Here is a 14,927-nt window from a genome sequence, read left to right on the forward strand (position 1 = left end):
CTGGAAGCACGGAAGAGGGGCCGCGTAGCAAGGGAGAGTCTCAGGGAGGGGACTGGGGTCTTGCTGCTTTCTTCCTGGTAGCATATGGACAGGCTGCATGCCCCAAGGAGGAGCCACAGCTGTGCGAGGCCCTCTGCGTGCCCATGAATTCTGGCCCCCTCTAGCTTTCCTACAAGGTTATATTTCTTGGTCTGTAGTCTGTATCCTGGCTCCTTCCTCCTCATCCTTCTTTACAGTTTCCCAGCCGCTCATTTCCTGCTGCCCAGACATGAAGCCAGTGATACCATGCTCAGGGCTGTGTGCAGAGCAGGCATCTGTGCTAGCCTGCAGGCTTCTTCAGTGCCTGCCAGCATCCTCCTCTGCCTTGTCAGCCTCATCTTTTTGTGGGCTTGGAGCTGCCCATGAGCTTGGGATGGGGCATCCAAGTTTGGAGGATGTGATGTGTGCAGCCATGTCAAAAACCTGGGTGTGGCCCAGCCTGCCAGGAACTGGAAGGCTTACTTGGTGTGGAAGTCACACACCCAGGAGTGCTAACATCTGAGTTCTAGACACAGCTCTGCCTGTTATGAACCATTTGACCTTGAGCAATCTACACTGGAACTCAAAGTCTTGAGGAATCATAATCTACATTTTAACAAGGTACCTAGGTGACTTCCCTGGACATTTAGATTTGGGAAACCTGCCCAGGAGACTCTCTTCTTCCATTAGCACGGGGTTAGGGTGCTATAGTGGTGACAACGGTCAGTATTGGGCCCTTTAGGAGTCTCCTGTGTATATGAAGGGATTGGAGTGCATGGCCTTTGTGGCAAAGAGAGCAAAATGGCATCTAGACTCCAGATCTAGCCCTTAGACAAGTTTTGTTTGGCCTAACACCATCCTCAAATTCTTTTGGAATAGGTGCCAGTATTTAAAAATTGGAAAATTTCTCATCAATATCTAGTTTTGTAGCTTTTCCTGAAAAATCAAATGAGGTAGGAAATGGGCCACATTCTACGTGGTGACAATGTTTTCCCCTGTGAGGTGGAAAACTCACAGACCTTGCCCCAAGGTCTCTTATAATTACTAATAGTTTGAGGATAAAATCCCAAGAGTCTCTTAAAACGTGAAAAGATGCTCAGCTTCACTCGTAATATGACAATTACAAATTGAATTACAGCAAATTGCCATTTTCCACTTGTCTCTTTAGCAGATATAAAAAGTTTGATAAAACACTGTGTTGACAAGGGCAAAGGAAACTGGCACCCTTGCATTCTAGTGGAAAGGTGAGTTGGTACAATCTTTAATACGGACAATCTCTCATTATCCATTGAAATCAGCAAACAACACCTACCCCTTGACCGGATAACATAAATTCTGGAAATGTATCCACGCAGACACGTGCATACATAGGATATATAATTCTAATGCACACATACACGGCTAGTCATTGTAGCATTGTTTGTAGTGGCTATAGATTGAAACTAATCTGAGTGCCCATCGGTAGGGGACTGGCTGAATAAAGGATCAGACAGCCATACAATTACATACTAAGTAACAAGGAACTCTTATGTTATGATACGGAAGGAGGATCTCTAAAAATATATTATTCACTGAAAAAAGGAAGGTGGAGAACAGTATACAGTGTCCAGTACCATTAGTGTGTGGGACACCGTCTGTGGAAAGAGACTCAAGGACATGGTGACAGTGGTAATCTCTGGGAAGGGGACCTCAGAGGCTGTAGTACAGTGGCAAGAGGGAGTCATTTTACTACCTATACCTTTATATCTTTTGAACTTTGAACCATGTCCATGTTTACCTACTGAAAGAATAAAAAACTAAAAACTTTCAGAGACCTGGTTTCTGCGGTTCCAACACTACATGATTCTAATGTTTTACAGCATGGTGAGCCCAACTTTGATGACGTTGGCAGGCTCCTCTCACTTGAGGCCAAGCTTCTAATCTTCTGCTTCTGGGTCCATCTTCTGGGTCTCTCTGGCCTCGCTCTGTCCCTGAGTTGGGCCACAGAAGCCCCTGTGAGCTTGAGCAGCACTGATGAAGGGCTTCCTTCTAGCATAAGGCAGTGACGTGAACTCCAACATCTCCTAGGGACACAGCCCTTGGGCGTTCCCTCACCCTCTCCACCTTCTCTGTCCTCCTAGGGGAGCCTTCTCGGTGGTGCGAAGGTGTGTGAAGGTGCTGGCCGGCCAGGAGTATGCTGCCAAGATCATCAACACCAAGAAGCTGTCAGCCAGAGGTAGGTGCCTGATCTCTACCCTGCCCACCCTCCAGGGCTCTCCTCTCTCCCCTTACCTGTACTGCTTGGTTTAGACCAGGACCCCGGGCCGAGCCCATGGGTGATACTTATGGCAGGGGTGGGGGCTGCTCTTCCTGGGGGTGCCTTGAGAATAGACCTTCCCTTTTTCCTTCTTTTCATTTTTTCGAGGCTGGAGACCACAGCCTCACCCAGACAGGCCAAGCTCTGTACCTCACAGGTGAGGACTGAGACACCAGATGGGCCCTCCTTTCCCTGCTCTCCTGCCACTCGCTGTCACTTCTCCCCTCCAGACCTCTACCCTCGCCATTCCCTCTGCCTGAACGCCATCTCCTGGCTCCTTTCATGAATGGCTGTTTCTCAGCCTTCAGGTCTCAGCTTAAGGTCACATCCTTTGAGAGGTTTTCCTGACCCCCCAATCTGACGAGGCCTCCTCCATTTTCTCTCTCTCTCTCTCTCTCTCTCTTTTTTTTTTTTCTGAGATGGAGTTTCACTCTTGTCGCCCAGGCTGGAGTGCAATGGTGCGATCTTGGCTCACTGCAACCTCCTCCTCCTGGGTTCAAGCGATTCTCCTGCCTCAGCCTCCCGAGTAGCTGGGATTACAAGCGCCCAGCACCATGCCCGGCTAATTTTTTTTCTTTGTATTTTCAGTAGCGATGGGGTTTCACCATGTTGGCCAGGCTGGTCTCGAACTCTTGACCTCAGATGATCTGTCCTCCTCGGCCTCCCAAAGTGCTGGGATTACATGCGTGAGCCATCATGCCTGACCTATTTTCTCTCATATTACTGTTTATTTCCTTTATGGCTTTCCCTGACCTAGACTCATCCTGTTTACTGATAAGGCCCCTTGTTTAATACCCACCTCCCTTTTGGGGCTGTAGACTTCAAGAGTATGGGCTACTCTGCACCCAGCACCTAGGACAGCACCTGCCACTCAGAGAGGGGCCAGTGAACTCCAAGTGCGCTTGGCTTCAGCTACGCCACTCTTGGGTCTTCCAGAGAGTGGGTCTGGGATATGATCTGGGTTTTGGAAAAGATGCCCAGATAACTCTAATTTGCAGATGAGTTTGAGAACCATGGCCCTAAGACCTTAGAAGCGGTCCTGGGCCAGTGACGTTAGCATCCCCAGCAGCTTGTTAGAAAAGCAAAGCCTAGAGCCCCACACCAGACTCGAAGAATCTGAATCTGCATTTTAACAAGATACCTGGGTGATTGTGGACATTCAAATCTGGGAAGCCTGCCCAGGAGATGAGCTTCTTGCCATGACTGTGTTTGAGACAGTGATGGTGGTAACCATGGTCAGTGTGTTGGAAAGGGTTATCTTCAAAGATGGCAGTCCCCACCCTGAATGAAATGGTGTATAAGCTTTCCTTGGGACCGCCTGGTGGCAGAGAGAATTCCGTTGGGTGAGGTGGGGGCAGGTGTGGGCTGTACAATCCATGGTTTGTGCAGTGCGGGAGATGTTGTGTGAGAGGCTGGCAGAGTGTCCAGGTGTTTGATAGGCACAGCTGTGTGGGGCCAGGGGCCAGCAGGTGCAGGTTCGTGGCTGTCCTCACAGTGGCTGGTACAGGAGGCTCATGCTGCTCCCAGCAGGCCTCCCTGCAGGCCTCATGTTGGACTGTGTGTTGCTGCCTTTCTTCTCTGGCTCAGTGTTGCTGGGAGCTCAGCACTTTCTTCCAGTTACCGACCTCCCCCCATGTCTTGCAGGTCAAAGTGGATCAGCAGAGGGGGTGGCTGGGGGTAGGGTGAGGGTCTCTGAAGGGCCAGAAGCCCCGCGTGGTACACAGTGTGAAAAGTCCAAGCTTGTGGAAGGCTGGGAGCTAGAGACAGGGCAGGCAGGAATGCTGGCAGGAGTGTTGCCTCATGGCCAGATGCCTGGATTGGCCTTGTCATTGCTGTGTGACTAGCAGCAGTCTGGTGCCCTCTCTGTGCATTGGGTGTTGAGGAGCCAAGGGAGATGTCCCAATCCCTGAGATACAACAGGGACAGGGGGCGACGGGTTGAGGTTGCCCCAACGGGAGAGAGGGTCAGGCCCCAAGGTCGACCCTGGATGCTGGGATCTCAGGTTAGTTCACCACACTCTCGGGGCACATCCACACATACACTTGCATGTTGACCAAAAGAGACAGATGTGTATGGGAGAGTGGAAGGGTCATGGCTCCTGTTTTGGAAAGTGACTAAGCACTCCTGGGACAGTGCAGACCCTGGGCTATGCCAGACAGCCACTTTCCAAGCCGCCTCTCTTTGGCAACTTGTTGAGTCCTTGACCTCTTGGAAGGAAGGTGGCTGGGCCTAGGTGAGTGTGGAGGATGGGGGTGGGGAGGTTATCAGGGAACCTTCCGGAAAAGTCTGCCAACTGCCAGCTGCTTTTCTTCCCAGCGGGAGAGGAGGAGCAGAGCTTCTTTTAGCATGGTTCTTTGTTTGCCACTCCTGGTGCCTTGGGGGCGGGGAGGGGGGGTTAATGCTGAATATCTGGCAACAGACTCTAAGCATCTCCTGCTGGTGCTCCTGGGTGACTTCCGGCAGCGCCCAGCAGGGGCTGTGCCCACCCTCCCGGGAGCTGTGGCTTTCTTTTTGCCCACCCTGCCCAGCCTCTTCTAGCAAGTGGTTCCCAAACCCACGATATATTTGTGTATGTATTTTTAATCTAGTCGTTTAACAAATGTTCATAGTATAAACAAACCAAAGAAACCATGAAGAAATGAAGTGAAAAGTGAAAATTTTGCCTGTTCCAATCCCTGCCAAATACCTTTGGTAGCTTTTTTAAAAACACAGCTGCCTGAGTTCCACCCATGAGGGTTGGATTCAGTAGGTGGGGCCCAAGCCCCCGCATTAAAAAAATCCTGTCATCAGTAACAGTAGCTATTAACACCGACCTAATACAATAACATAGGCTCAGCGCTAACCCCCACTGGGTGCTGTATAGCCTCCTAGCGCATCCTCCCCACAGCACACACAGAGGTAGCATTCTAAGGGCACATTGGGCACATGCATGAGGCTGGTGCAGCCGGAGGTGACTGGCCTGGGCACTGTGACCTCCACAGGCCCCACTCCTAGCTCGAGCATGAGGGGGTCACTTCCTCGGCTCCTCAGTGACCAGTCTCGGAGCACCAGGTGGGGAGCATGATGAGCTCATCCAGCCTGCTCTATAGTGTCATTCAGGTCCCTGCAAGGAAGCCTCTGAGGGGACGGCAAGACGTGCTTCCCATCTCTCCTGTCCTCCTCCCCACCCCTTGCCCGGCACTCTTGTTCCTTGGGATGATTGCTCTAGCTCCCAGGATCGGGCCGTCCTATGCAGGGAGCAGGTACTTGCTCCCAGACTTGAGGTCTCTTTTCTCTCCTGGCTTGTGTGCCTCTTGCTGGAATCTCGGGCTGCCTGCCTGCTGGAGTCCACTCCCCTCTGGAGGCAGAGCCCTGCCCATTTGTATGATTGCAGGTCCTTCCAGGCCTGCTCTGTCCTGCCTCACCCTGCTGGGACTGTCTGGCCCCAGGGACCTCACCCCAGAATGTCCATCCACCTCTGCCTGCTGAGCTCTGCTGAGCCTTGCTGTGCTCTTAGCCCCCACACCCTGGAGGTGACCCAACCATCTGGGGAGGAAGCGAAAAGGTTCCCAAGATATTATCATGGGCATTGGGGAAGCTCCCCAGGTCCGCAGGCAGGAAGCTGAAGACTTCTAGCTTCCCTCAAAGCTCTCACCATCATGGGACTCTGCTGAGATGATGGATCGATTCATCAATTAATTAATTATTAGAATGGGGCTGGGTTCAGTGGCTCACATCTTTAATCCCAGCACTTTGGGAGGCCGAGGTGGGAGGATCACTTGAGGCCGGGAGTTCAAGACTAGCCTGGGCCATATGGTGAGACCCCTGTCTCTTAAAAATATAAAAAATTAGCCAGGCGTGGTGGTGGGCACCTGTAGTCCCAGCTACTCAAGAGGGAGGCTGAGGAGTGAGAATCATCTGAGCCCAGAAGTGGAGGCTGCAGTGAGCCGTGATCCTGCCACTGCGCTCTAACCTGGGTGATGAGAGTCAAACTGTGTCTCAAAAAAAATTATTAGAATGGGAAGCAATATAGTATAAGTAGCTATGTACATGGATTGAAATCTCAGCTCTGCCGCTTGTTTGCTATGGGATCTTGGACAAGCTGCTTAGCAGCTCTACACCACGCCCTGGGAATGTGGCAGTGACCAACAGAAAAGGTCTTGCTCTCATTGTGCCCGTTTTCTAGGGAGTGAGACTGAAAATAACATTAAACACATATGTCAGCTGGGTAGCTTCAGGTAGTGACAAGTGTTAACCAAGAAGATAAGACAGGGTATGGGGAGGTGATGCAGCAGGAGGGACACGCTTAGAAAAGGCAGCCAGGGAATCTCTCCAAGGAGGTGACATTGTGCCGGGGCCTGCCTGATGAGAAGACCCAGGGAAGAGCTTTCCAGGCAGAAGGCACAGCAGGTGCAGAGGCCCTGAGGTGGGAAGGAGCTTGGTGTGTCAGGGCAGAGAGGAGGCCAGTGTGGCTGGAGCTTCCTGGCCAAGGTGAGGCCAGACCCAGCAAGGAGTTTGGATTGTGCTCTAAGTACATTGGGAAGCTGTTGGAGAGTTGGAAGCCAAGGAGTGACAGGATTTAATGGATATTTTAAAAAGAGCTCCTTGGCGGGGCCGGGTGTGGTAATCCCAGCACTTTGGGAGGGTGAGGCGGGCGGATCACAAGGTCAGGAGTTCGAGACCAGCTTGGCCAGGCCAGCATGGTGAAACCCCGTCTCTACTAAAAATACAAAAAATTAGCCTGACATGGTGGCGTGCGCCTGTAGTCCCAGCTACTTGGCAGGCAGAGATTGCAGTGAGCCAAGATCGAGCCACTGCACTCCAGTCTGGGCGACAGAGTGAGACCCTGTTCCCCCGCGAAAAAAACAAAAGCTCCTTGGCTGAGGGGAGGAGTGGTGGGGGAAAGGTGCAGGGGTAGAGGCCTCAGAGCTCTGAGTTTTCAGATGATTTTGGTGAGCCATTTTGATAAAGGGCTGGGTTCAGTGGCTCCTTCGTCAACAGGCCTCAGTTTCTCCATCTATATAACAAAGCACGGCCTCGGAGGTCAAAAGAAGCATGGTCCCCACATGTCACATGTCCTGAGGTTCTCTGTATATTAGAAAATGAAAACACTGCAGAGTTACCAGAAATATTGTATAATGTATGTGTTTACACTCAGTAGGATGAATACTTTCAACAGTGACAACGCAGGTTAATTGTACTATGCATATGATGATGATAAGACTTATAAAATTAGTTCCTAGCATTTCCAGCAGTGAGGTCTTGTAACCAGATACAAGTTTAATGTTGCATGGCCAGCGTTTTCTTCTTTCAATCTTGTCAATGTTCTCTGCTCCTGGGTAACCTCACAGGGAGAAATAGCAAAATTCCAGATTTGGGGCTCCCGCTTCCTGAATGTATAGCCTAGGCCAGAAGCCTCCTTCCCCCTCTGACAGGCCTGATCTTGACCTGCCTGAGTTCTGGCTCTGCTGCCGGTAGGATATGGGGGTAGGGCATGGGATGTGGAGCAGGGGGAGGGCCCTGCCTGGTCAGCTGTGGATGGGCATCCCCTCCTGTGCCCAGGAGTCAGCCTCCCCTCCCCTGGAGGATATGAAAGGAGCCCATGGAGGGAGGGGGAATCAAGGGATGCCCCCCAACCTGGCCCCACCTCCTCATCCCTAGCTTGCAGCCAGCTTTCAGCTGGGGAGTTGAGCCATGGAAACTGAATTGGACTTAATTGCTTTGCTGGTGGAAAAGCCACCTTTCAGTATTGATTTTGGCTTCTGCAGCCCTTGGAGGACAGCCAGTGATTGCTCTAATGAAGGGGGCAGGGGAAAGGGGAGCTGGATTCCTAGGGACAAGGGCTGGAACTTTCTCCATTCTCACCACCCCCATCCACATACCTGCCCATTCTGAGAGGGCCATTCAGGGCCAGGGTTCTAGTGTTGGCTTGGCATCTGAGTGTTGGCATGAGTTTCTTTCTGTGGGTCTTCATTTTTCTATTTGAGAATTGGGGGCAAGTGGAGGTAGTGGTTATGAGCTGGGGCATGGAGAATAGTATAGCCCAGGATTGAAAGCCCAGCTCTGGAGTCTGACTGTCTGGGTACAAATCATGGCTCCACTGCTCAGTGCAGGATTGACTTTGGGCAGGTACTTAACCTCTCTGAAGCTCTGTCTCCTCCTCTGGAAAGGCAGAAAAATGATAGTAACTTCCTCAACGGATTGTATGAGGGCTTGAAAGGCATATAAAGCCCTCTGCACAGTGCTTGGCACAGAGTTTTTAAAAAGCGGTTTCTTTTTACGGTTTTGTTTGTTAAATTAAGGCGTTAACTACCAAATTGTGAAAAAAGCACCAAAATGGAAAATAGGAAATGCGTTTTCAGTTCTAGCTCTGCCGCCACGGATGCTTCAGCTTGCTCAGGCTGCAGTTTCCTTATCTATAAAGTGGGGAGAGTGGTGTCTCCAGCCCAGGATTGTTTAGGGGCACGGAGTTGGGTCATGTGTCCCACTGTTCCCAGCAGCTGGAGAATCAGAAGCCACAGTGGCAGATCCCGAGCAAGGCCTTTCTCCCGGGTGTGTGGAGAGGCCCAGGAGACTCGCACAGCAGTCCAGAAGGCAGGTGGGAGAGCTCTGGGTGGGCCCCCGCAGATTATTTGGGACTCTTTGTGTTCCTGGTCCCAGAGTCTCCTGAAAGGGAGGTGGCTTCTGGGAATTAACACAGCCCTCTGGAAGAATAGTCAGTCACTCCCTTAGAAAAGCACATTCATTCAGTCATTTATTCTTTCATTTGGTTATTTCTTTTCTTTTCTTTTTGAGACGAAGTCTCGCTCTGTCGCCTAGGCTGGAGTACAGTGGCATGATCTCAGCTCACTCCAACCTCCACCTTCAAGCAATTCTCCTGCCTCAGCCTCCTGAGCAGCTGGGATTACAGGCACCTGCCATCACACCCAGCTAATTTTTGTATTTTTAGTAGAGATGGTGTTTCACCATGTTGCCCAGGCTGGTCTCAAACTCCTGAGCTCAAGTGAGCCACCTGCCTCGGCCTCTCAACATGTTGGGATTATAGGCGTGAGCCACCGCGCCCAGCTTCATTCAGTTATTTCTTGAGCACCTAGTATGTGCCAGGTATTTGGGTAGATGTCAGGGGTACAACAGAGACCAAGTCCCTGCCCTCAAGGAACTAGATATCCATGAGACTGAGTGGATCATGCTGTTCAGGGGCTCTGAAAGCACAGAGGATGGGCCCCTGCCTGCTGCCAGGGGCCTGAGACTAAGGATTGGTAGGAGTGGGTGATGGCCAGTGAATGGCAGGTGGGAGGTAGAGGAAGTGTTTCGAGCTGAGAGAACTGCATGTGCAATTCTCTCCTGAAGTGAGAGGGCCCAGCAGGGCCTGCTTGTAGAGGTGAAGTCAGCCATTTAGTCTGGCCAGAGTGTAGGGCCTGAGGAACAGGCCTGGAGGAGTCTTGGAGAAGCCGCACATTTAAGAGCCGTGGAAAGGGAGGCCAGAGAGGGTGAGGGATGTGCTTGAGTCACTGCAACCCAGGCCTCTTCCTCTTTCCACTGCACCCCATGGTCTTCCTGGAGAACTCAGAGGCCCTGGCCAGAAGGTGAGCTTTCCCGGCCCCCAGGGGCTGCCCTGGGAGGTGGAGATAGTACGAGGCTTTGAGGAGCGGGAGATGGAGGGTGGTGGTTCCTCCTTCACCCGGGACTCACCTGAGCCTCTGTGTTTCAGACCATCAGAAGCTGGAGCGTGAAGCCCGCATCTGCCGCCTGCTGAAGCACCCCAACATTGGTGAGCCTTGCGGGATGTGAGGGGCGCGGGGGGCCAGGCCCTGCTCCCCTGCCCACTCTGGCACGTGGGTGTTTGCGGGCTGGGTGGAGAGCAGCTGCTCTCTTCTCTGGGGATGGAGGCAGCAGAGATGGGAAAGGGGGCGTCTTTAATGGTTTCCACATTCCTCAGAGCCAGCTTGTTTCGGGGGAAGGTGAAGAAAGGCCCTTCCTCCCATCCCACACTGCCGGCAGCCTCCTTCGGAAAAGCTGTTTCAGGAAAACTTCTACAGCTCTGGGAGAGATGAAAATAGGCCAGGGGGAAACGCTTGGCCTTGACCGCTGCGGCCCGTTCCCCAAACCCACCGCCATGCTGATTCAGCCTGGCACAGTGGCCCTGCCCTCCTCCCTCAACCTGGCACCTGCCTGCCTACAGGGGCAAGCTCCAACTCAGGCCCTGGCCCGCAGGCCGGGCACAGGCTGCGTGGAGAGGCTGGGCCATGGCGGGCTGGGACAGCGCCAGGGCAGCAGAACCCGTGGGGGTGGGCTCTGAAACAACACCTCACTGCCTGGCCCCCTTCTCCAGCCCTTGTGCAATTGGGGGCTGATCCCTGCCTATCAGGGTCCTGAGTCATGAGGGCAGGAAGTGTGGCTTTGAGAGCTAATTCTGTCAGGGAATTGCTGTGGGACCTCGGGCAGGAGCACTGCCCTCTCTGAATCACTTTCACCCATCCTCATGAAGGAAGGGCTGTCTGGACCAGTGTCTTGGGCACCTTGTGAAAAGGTAGACTCAGATTCACTGGGCCTGGGGTAGGGCCGGGATTTTGCAGTTCTAACACGCTCTGAGGAGGTGCCAAGCCTGCTGACTCATAGACCGCACTGAGGAGCAGGGCCTAGGTGATCGCTAAGTACTCTTCCGACTCTGACAGCCACCACGCCCTCTCACAAGGCAGGGAAGCCTCTCTCCGTGCCCAGGGCCCCAAGGGTTAACTCTCCCGCCAGAGAGAAGCATCTCCATCTGCTATTTATACCCGGAAGGCACCTCCCCTTCCCTGAACAAACAGCAGCCAGAGGCTCCAGGACCAGCATCAGAGAGACAGCCTGCGGCTGGCAGGGAGCAGCCCTGGTTCAACCCTGGTCCCTGACCCACTAATGTCCTGTGGCCGCCCCTGCCCATTCCAGGCCCCCAGCCCCCCAGCCGTGTGATGGAGCGGGTTGGGAGTGATCTCTGACTGTAAGATCTTATGATCCTTACAGAGGCTACCGGCTCCGGTGGAAGGAGGGGAGTGTGTGTAAGTGTGTGACAGTGTGTGGAGTGTGTGAGTGAATGTGTGTGTGCATATGAGTGTGTGTGAATGTGTGCATGTGAGTGTGTGTATGTGACTGTGTGTGTGTATGTGACAATGTTGGAGTGTGTGTGAATGTGTGTGAAGGCGTGTGAGTGTGTTTATGTGACAGTGTTGGAGTGTGTGTGAATGTGTGTGAAGGCGTGTTAGTGTGTGTATGTGACAGTGTTGGATTGTGTGTGAATGCTGTGTACATGAGTGTGTGTGAATGTGTGTAAGTGTGAAGGTGTGTATGTCTGTGGGTGTGTGCGTGAATGTGTGTATGTGAGTGTGAGTGTATGTGAGTGTGTGGAGTGTGTGAATGAACGTGGGTGTGTGTGTGAATGTGTGTGTGTGAATGTGTGTATGTGTAAATGTGTGTGTGAATGCATGTGTGTGAATTCATGTATGTGAGTGTATGTGAATGTGTGTGTGAGTGTGTGAATGTGTGTGTGTGTGTTGCTGCACAACTGCAGCTATCTCAGGTCAACACTGCCTCCTCATGTTTGCACCTCCCTCTCCCTCTCATTCCCAGCTATAAAATGGGGAGCAGTAGGTTATGGCTTTGGAGAGTGTGTGTGAATGTGTGCATGTGAGTGTATGTGTGTATGTGACTGCGTGTGACTGCAAGCAGTAGGTTATGGCTTTGCAGATGACGGACTACAGTTGAAACCCTGGGTTTGCTGCTTCATTGCTGTGTGACCCTGGACATGTTGCTCAACCACTTTGAAGCTCAGTTTTGTCTGGAAAATGGAACTGATACCTATCTCATAGGATTGTGATGATTCAATAGACCATAGCATGATAACAGTCATTATCATTAAGCTGCCCCCCTTTTCCCCAATCAACACCTTCCCTCAGAACAACCTTGCCTGAAGACATCCTCTTGCCTGAAACTCCATATGATTGTCTTTCCTCAGGGCCATCAGGATTTTTAGTCGTCACTGGAGGCACTATATATAACATGGTGGTTAGGAGAATGGGGTTTGCAGTCAGACACCAAGTTTCAATCTCAGCTCTGCGGTTAACTAAGTGTTTGAGCTTGAGCAGACTGTGAAGCTCTTAGCCTCAGTATCCTCCTCTGTGAAGTGGGGATAATCACAGCACCCACCTTATAGGACTATTGGGAGGGTAAAATGAGAGTGCAAGTAAAACACTTGGCACAAAACCTAGCATGTGGTAAAAGCTCAGAAATGGTAGCTACCATCATCATCATCATTACTGAGTCATTTACTCCTTCCTTCATTCACCTGATGTCAGGTGCATCATAGACCCACCCCATGCCAAGGTCTCTGCTAGGCACTGAGAATGTGCAGGAGAAGTGAGGATGGGGGATGGGAGCGGGGGTGGTGGCCGATGCACAGGCGGGGCTGGAAAGCAGAGCTGAGCAGCCAGCACAGGAAGACCCCAGAGGAGCTTTGAGCTGCTATCAGGGCTGGAAGGTTCTTTGGGGGGTGCACTTTCCCGATCCTCCAAGCATCTTCCTTCAAAATTGTAATCTTCCCAAAGACGTGCAAAGGGGTACAGATGTGGGCTCAAAACCCGAAAGGTGAGTTTGTCCCTAGAGAAGCTGGACTGAGTCCTGTTCAGCCTGCTTGGCCAATCTAGACAAGGTTACTACTGGTCGCTGCTTCTGTGTGGCCACTGCCCAGTCCCCAGGGGACCAAGTCAGTGAGGTCCCTGGCTCAGCACAAGTCAGTCCAACTGTGTTGCACACAAAGCGTTTGCCTCCCAGATCCTTCTTGGGAGAGGTCAGTAACCTGCTGTCTGTGCCATCACCACCTGCAGATGAGGGAGACGCTAGAAGGCCACCCCAAGGCACAGGGGACTTGGACTGTGCTAGGGACAACCTGAAAGTTTAGTAGGTGATTTGTGGTGGGGAAGGGAAGCATGGTAGGTCAGTGACGAAGATGACAATATCTCCATTTATTGAACTCTTCCTAGTGCCAGGTACTGTGCTAAGTGGTTTACAGGAATCATCACATTAATGACCACAGCAGTCCAATGGTGTTAGCACTACTGTTTGGAAGGGAGGCTCAGAGAGGTTAAGTCATTTGCCCATAGCTACATAGCTTGTAAGAAGTGGATCTGGGAGACGAACTCAGCAAGTCTGACTCCAGAGCCCTTGTTCCTAGTCCTTCTATTTAGCTTCCCAAGTGGATATCACAAATGTGGTGTCAGGGGGACACAAAAATAAGGGAACAAGTACTGTTCTTCAACCTCCAAGAAAAAAATGCATGGTTGGAAAATCACAGGCATGCCAGAAGTGCATGAATCAAGCTTCATAAATAAAAAGTTAGGTTACAGATTTGTTTGTTCTATGACAATATTTTAAACAGTCAAAAGTGACAGAATGACTCAATGGGTGCAGACACGTCAGTCACTCCACCGGGAGACAGGACCGTGATGATAGCCTATGGCCCTTGAATTCTGGGTTCTGGCTGAGTCGATCCTCAGGCAGCCTCCACTGATGGGAGGGGAGGCTTTGTGTGTGAAAACAGCCCTGAAACAAGAAATTCTGTCTCCCGGGCTCTGAGGTGTGCCTCAACCTCAGGGACTGAAGCCAACTCTAGTATCATCACGCGTGTGGTGCACAGCAAAAGTAGGGGCTGAATTCCAACCAGTGTGCCCCTTACCATCAACACAAAGGCACCATCTGAGTGAGAGTCAGGTCTGGAGAAAACCTCCCTCAGTTCTGTCAATTTCCCTGAGACCCGAGGACGTTCTCTAAAGGGGCTGAGGCCCCGGGCCAGAGGGCAGATCTGGGACCCCAGTCTTCTTGGGCTCCTTCCAAAGCCTGTTGCCATGGTTCTAAAAGCCCTTTCTGAGATGATTCTAGCTGTAGCTTGGCTTCTCAGAGCTTCTTACACTCAGGAAAGGGAAGTTAGAGACCATGGCCCACCAGAAAGAATAGGAGGGAGTTCACTTCCCAGAGAACACGTGGAGGAAGACAGGGAGAGGAAAGAGTCTTTTGCAAAACTTTACCCTGATACACTAACAATACAAGTTTTTTGCAGATAAATGAGAAGACAAATACTTTTTAAAGTATCTCCAATAACCTCACATCTAGAATTAACATTTAATGATATGTGCTACCATATGATATATGATATATGTGCCTTCTCAAATACTGTATACTTACATATATCATCTTAGGTCAGGTTCCCTGGAAGCAGAGCCTGAGTCAGGGATTCAGGTGCTGTTAGCATCCCACACTCCAGCACGTAGGGTTTGGATGCACCAACTTACCAAAGGGGCTCTGGGCAGGGCCCGGGTATAGAATTGCCAGATTCTACACACCAAAAATACAGTTAAATACACACTTATGCTTTTTTTTTGGTTTTGTTTTGAGATGGAGTCTCACCCTGTCACCTAGGCTGGAGTGCAGTGGCATGATCCCGACTCACTGCAAACTCCACCTCCTGGATTCATGCCATTCTCCTGCCTCAGCCTCCTGAGTAGCTGGGACTACAGGTGCCCGCCACCATGCCCAGCTAATTTTGTTTTGTATTTTTAGTAGAGACAGAGTTTCACTGTGTTAGCCAGGATAGTCTCGATCTCCT

At 51.5% G+C, this 14,927-nt stretch overlaps 1 protein-coding gene across 3 annotated transcripts in view; it reads left to right on the plus strand.

The window, feature by feature from the left end:
• Positions 1 to 14,927, plus strand: part of CAMK2A (calcium/calmodulin-dependent protein kinase II alpha) — a 70,866-nt gene that overhangs the window by 15,045 nt on the left and 40,894 nt on the right. For all 3 annotated transcript variants that reach the window (XM_011985361.1, XM_011985363.1, XM_011985362.1), the window contains 2 exons: positions 2,139 to 2,233; positions 10,005 to 10,064. In XM_011985361.1, the coding sequence (XP_011840751.1) occupies positions 2,139 to 2,233; positions 10,005 to 10,064 (155 nt within the window). The remainder of the gene's footprint in view (positions 1 to 2,138; positions 2,234 to 10,004; positions 10,065 to 14,927) is intronic.

This window comes from Mandrillus leucophaeus, unplaced genomic scaffold, assembly GCF_000951045.1.
Source record: "Mandrillus leucophaeus isolate KB7577 unplaced genomic scaffold, Mleu.le_1.0 Scaffold282, whole genome shotgun sequence".
Taxonomy (NCBI): Eukaryota; Metazoa; Chordata; class Mammalia; order Primates; family Cercopithecidae; genus Mandrillus; species Mandrillus leucophaeus.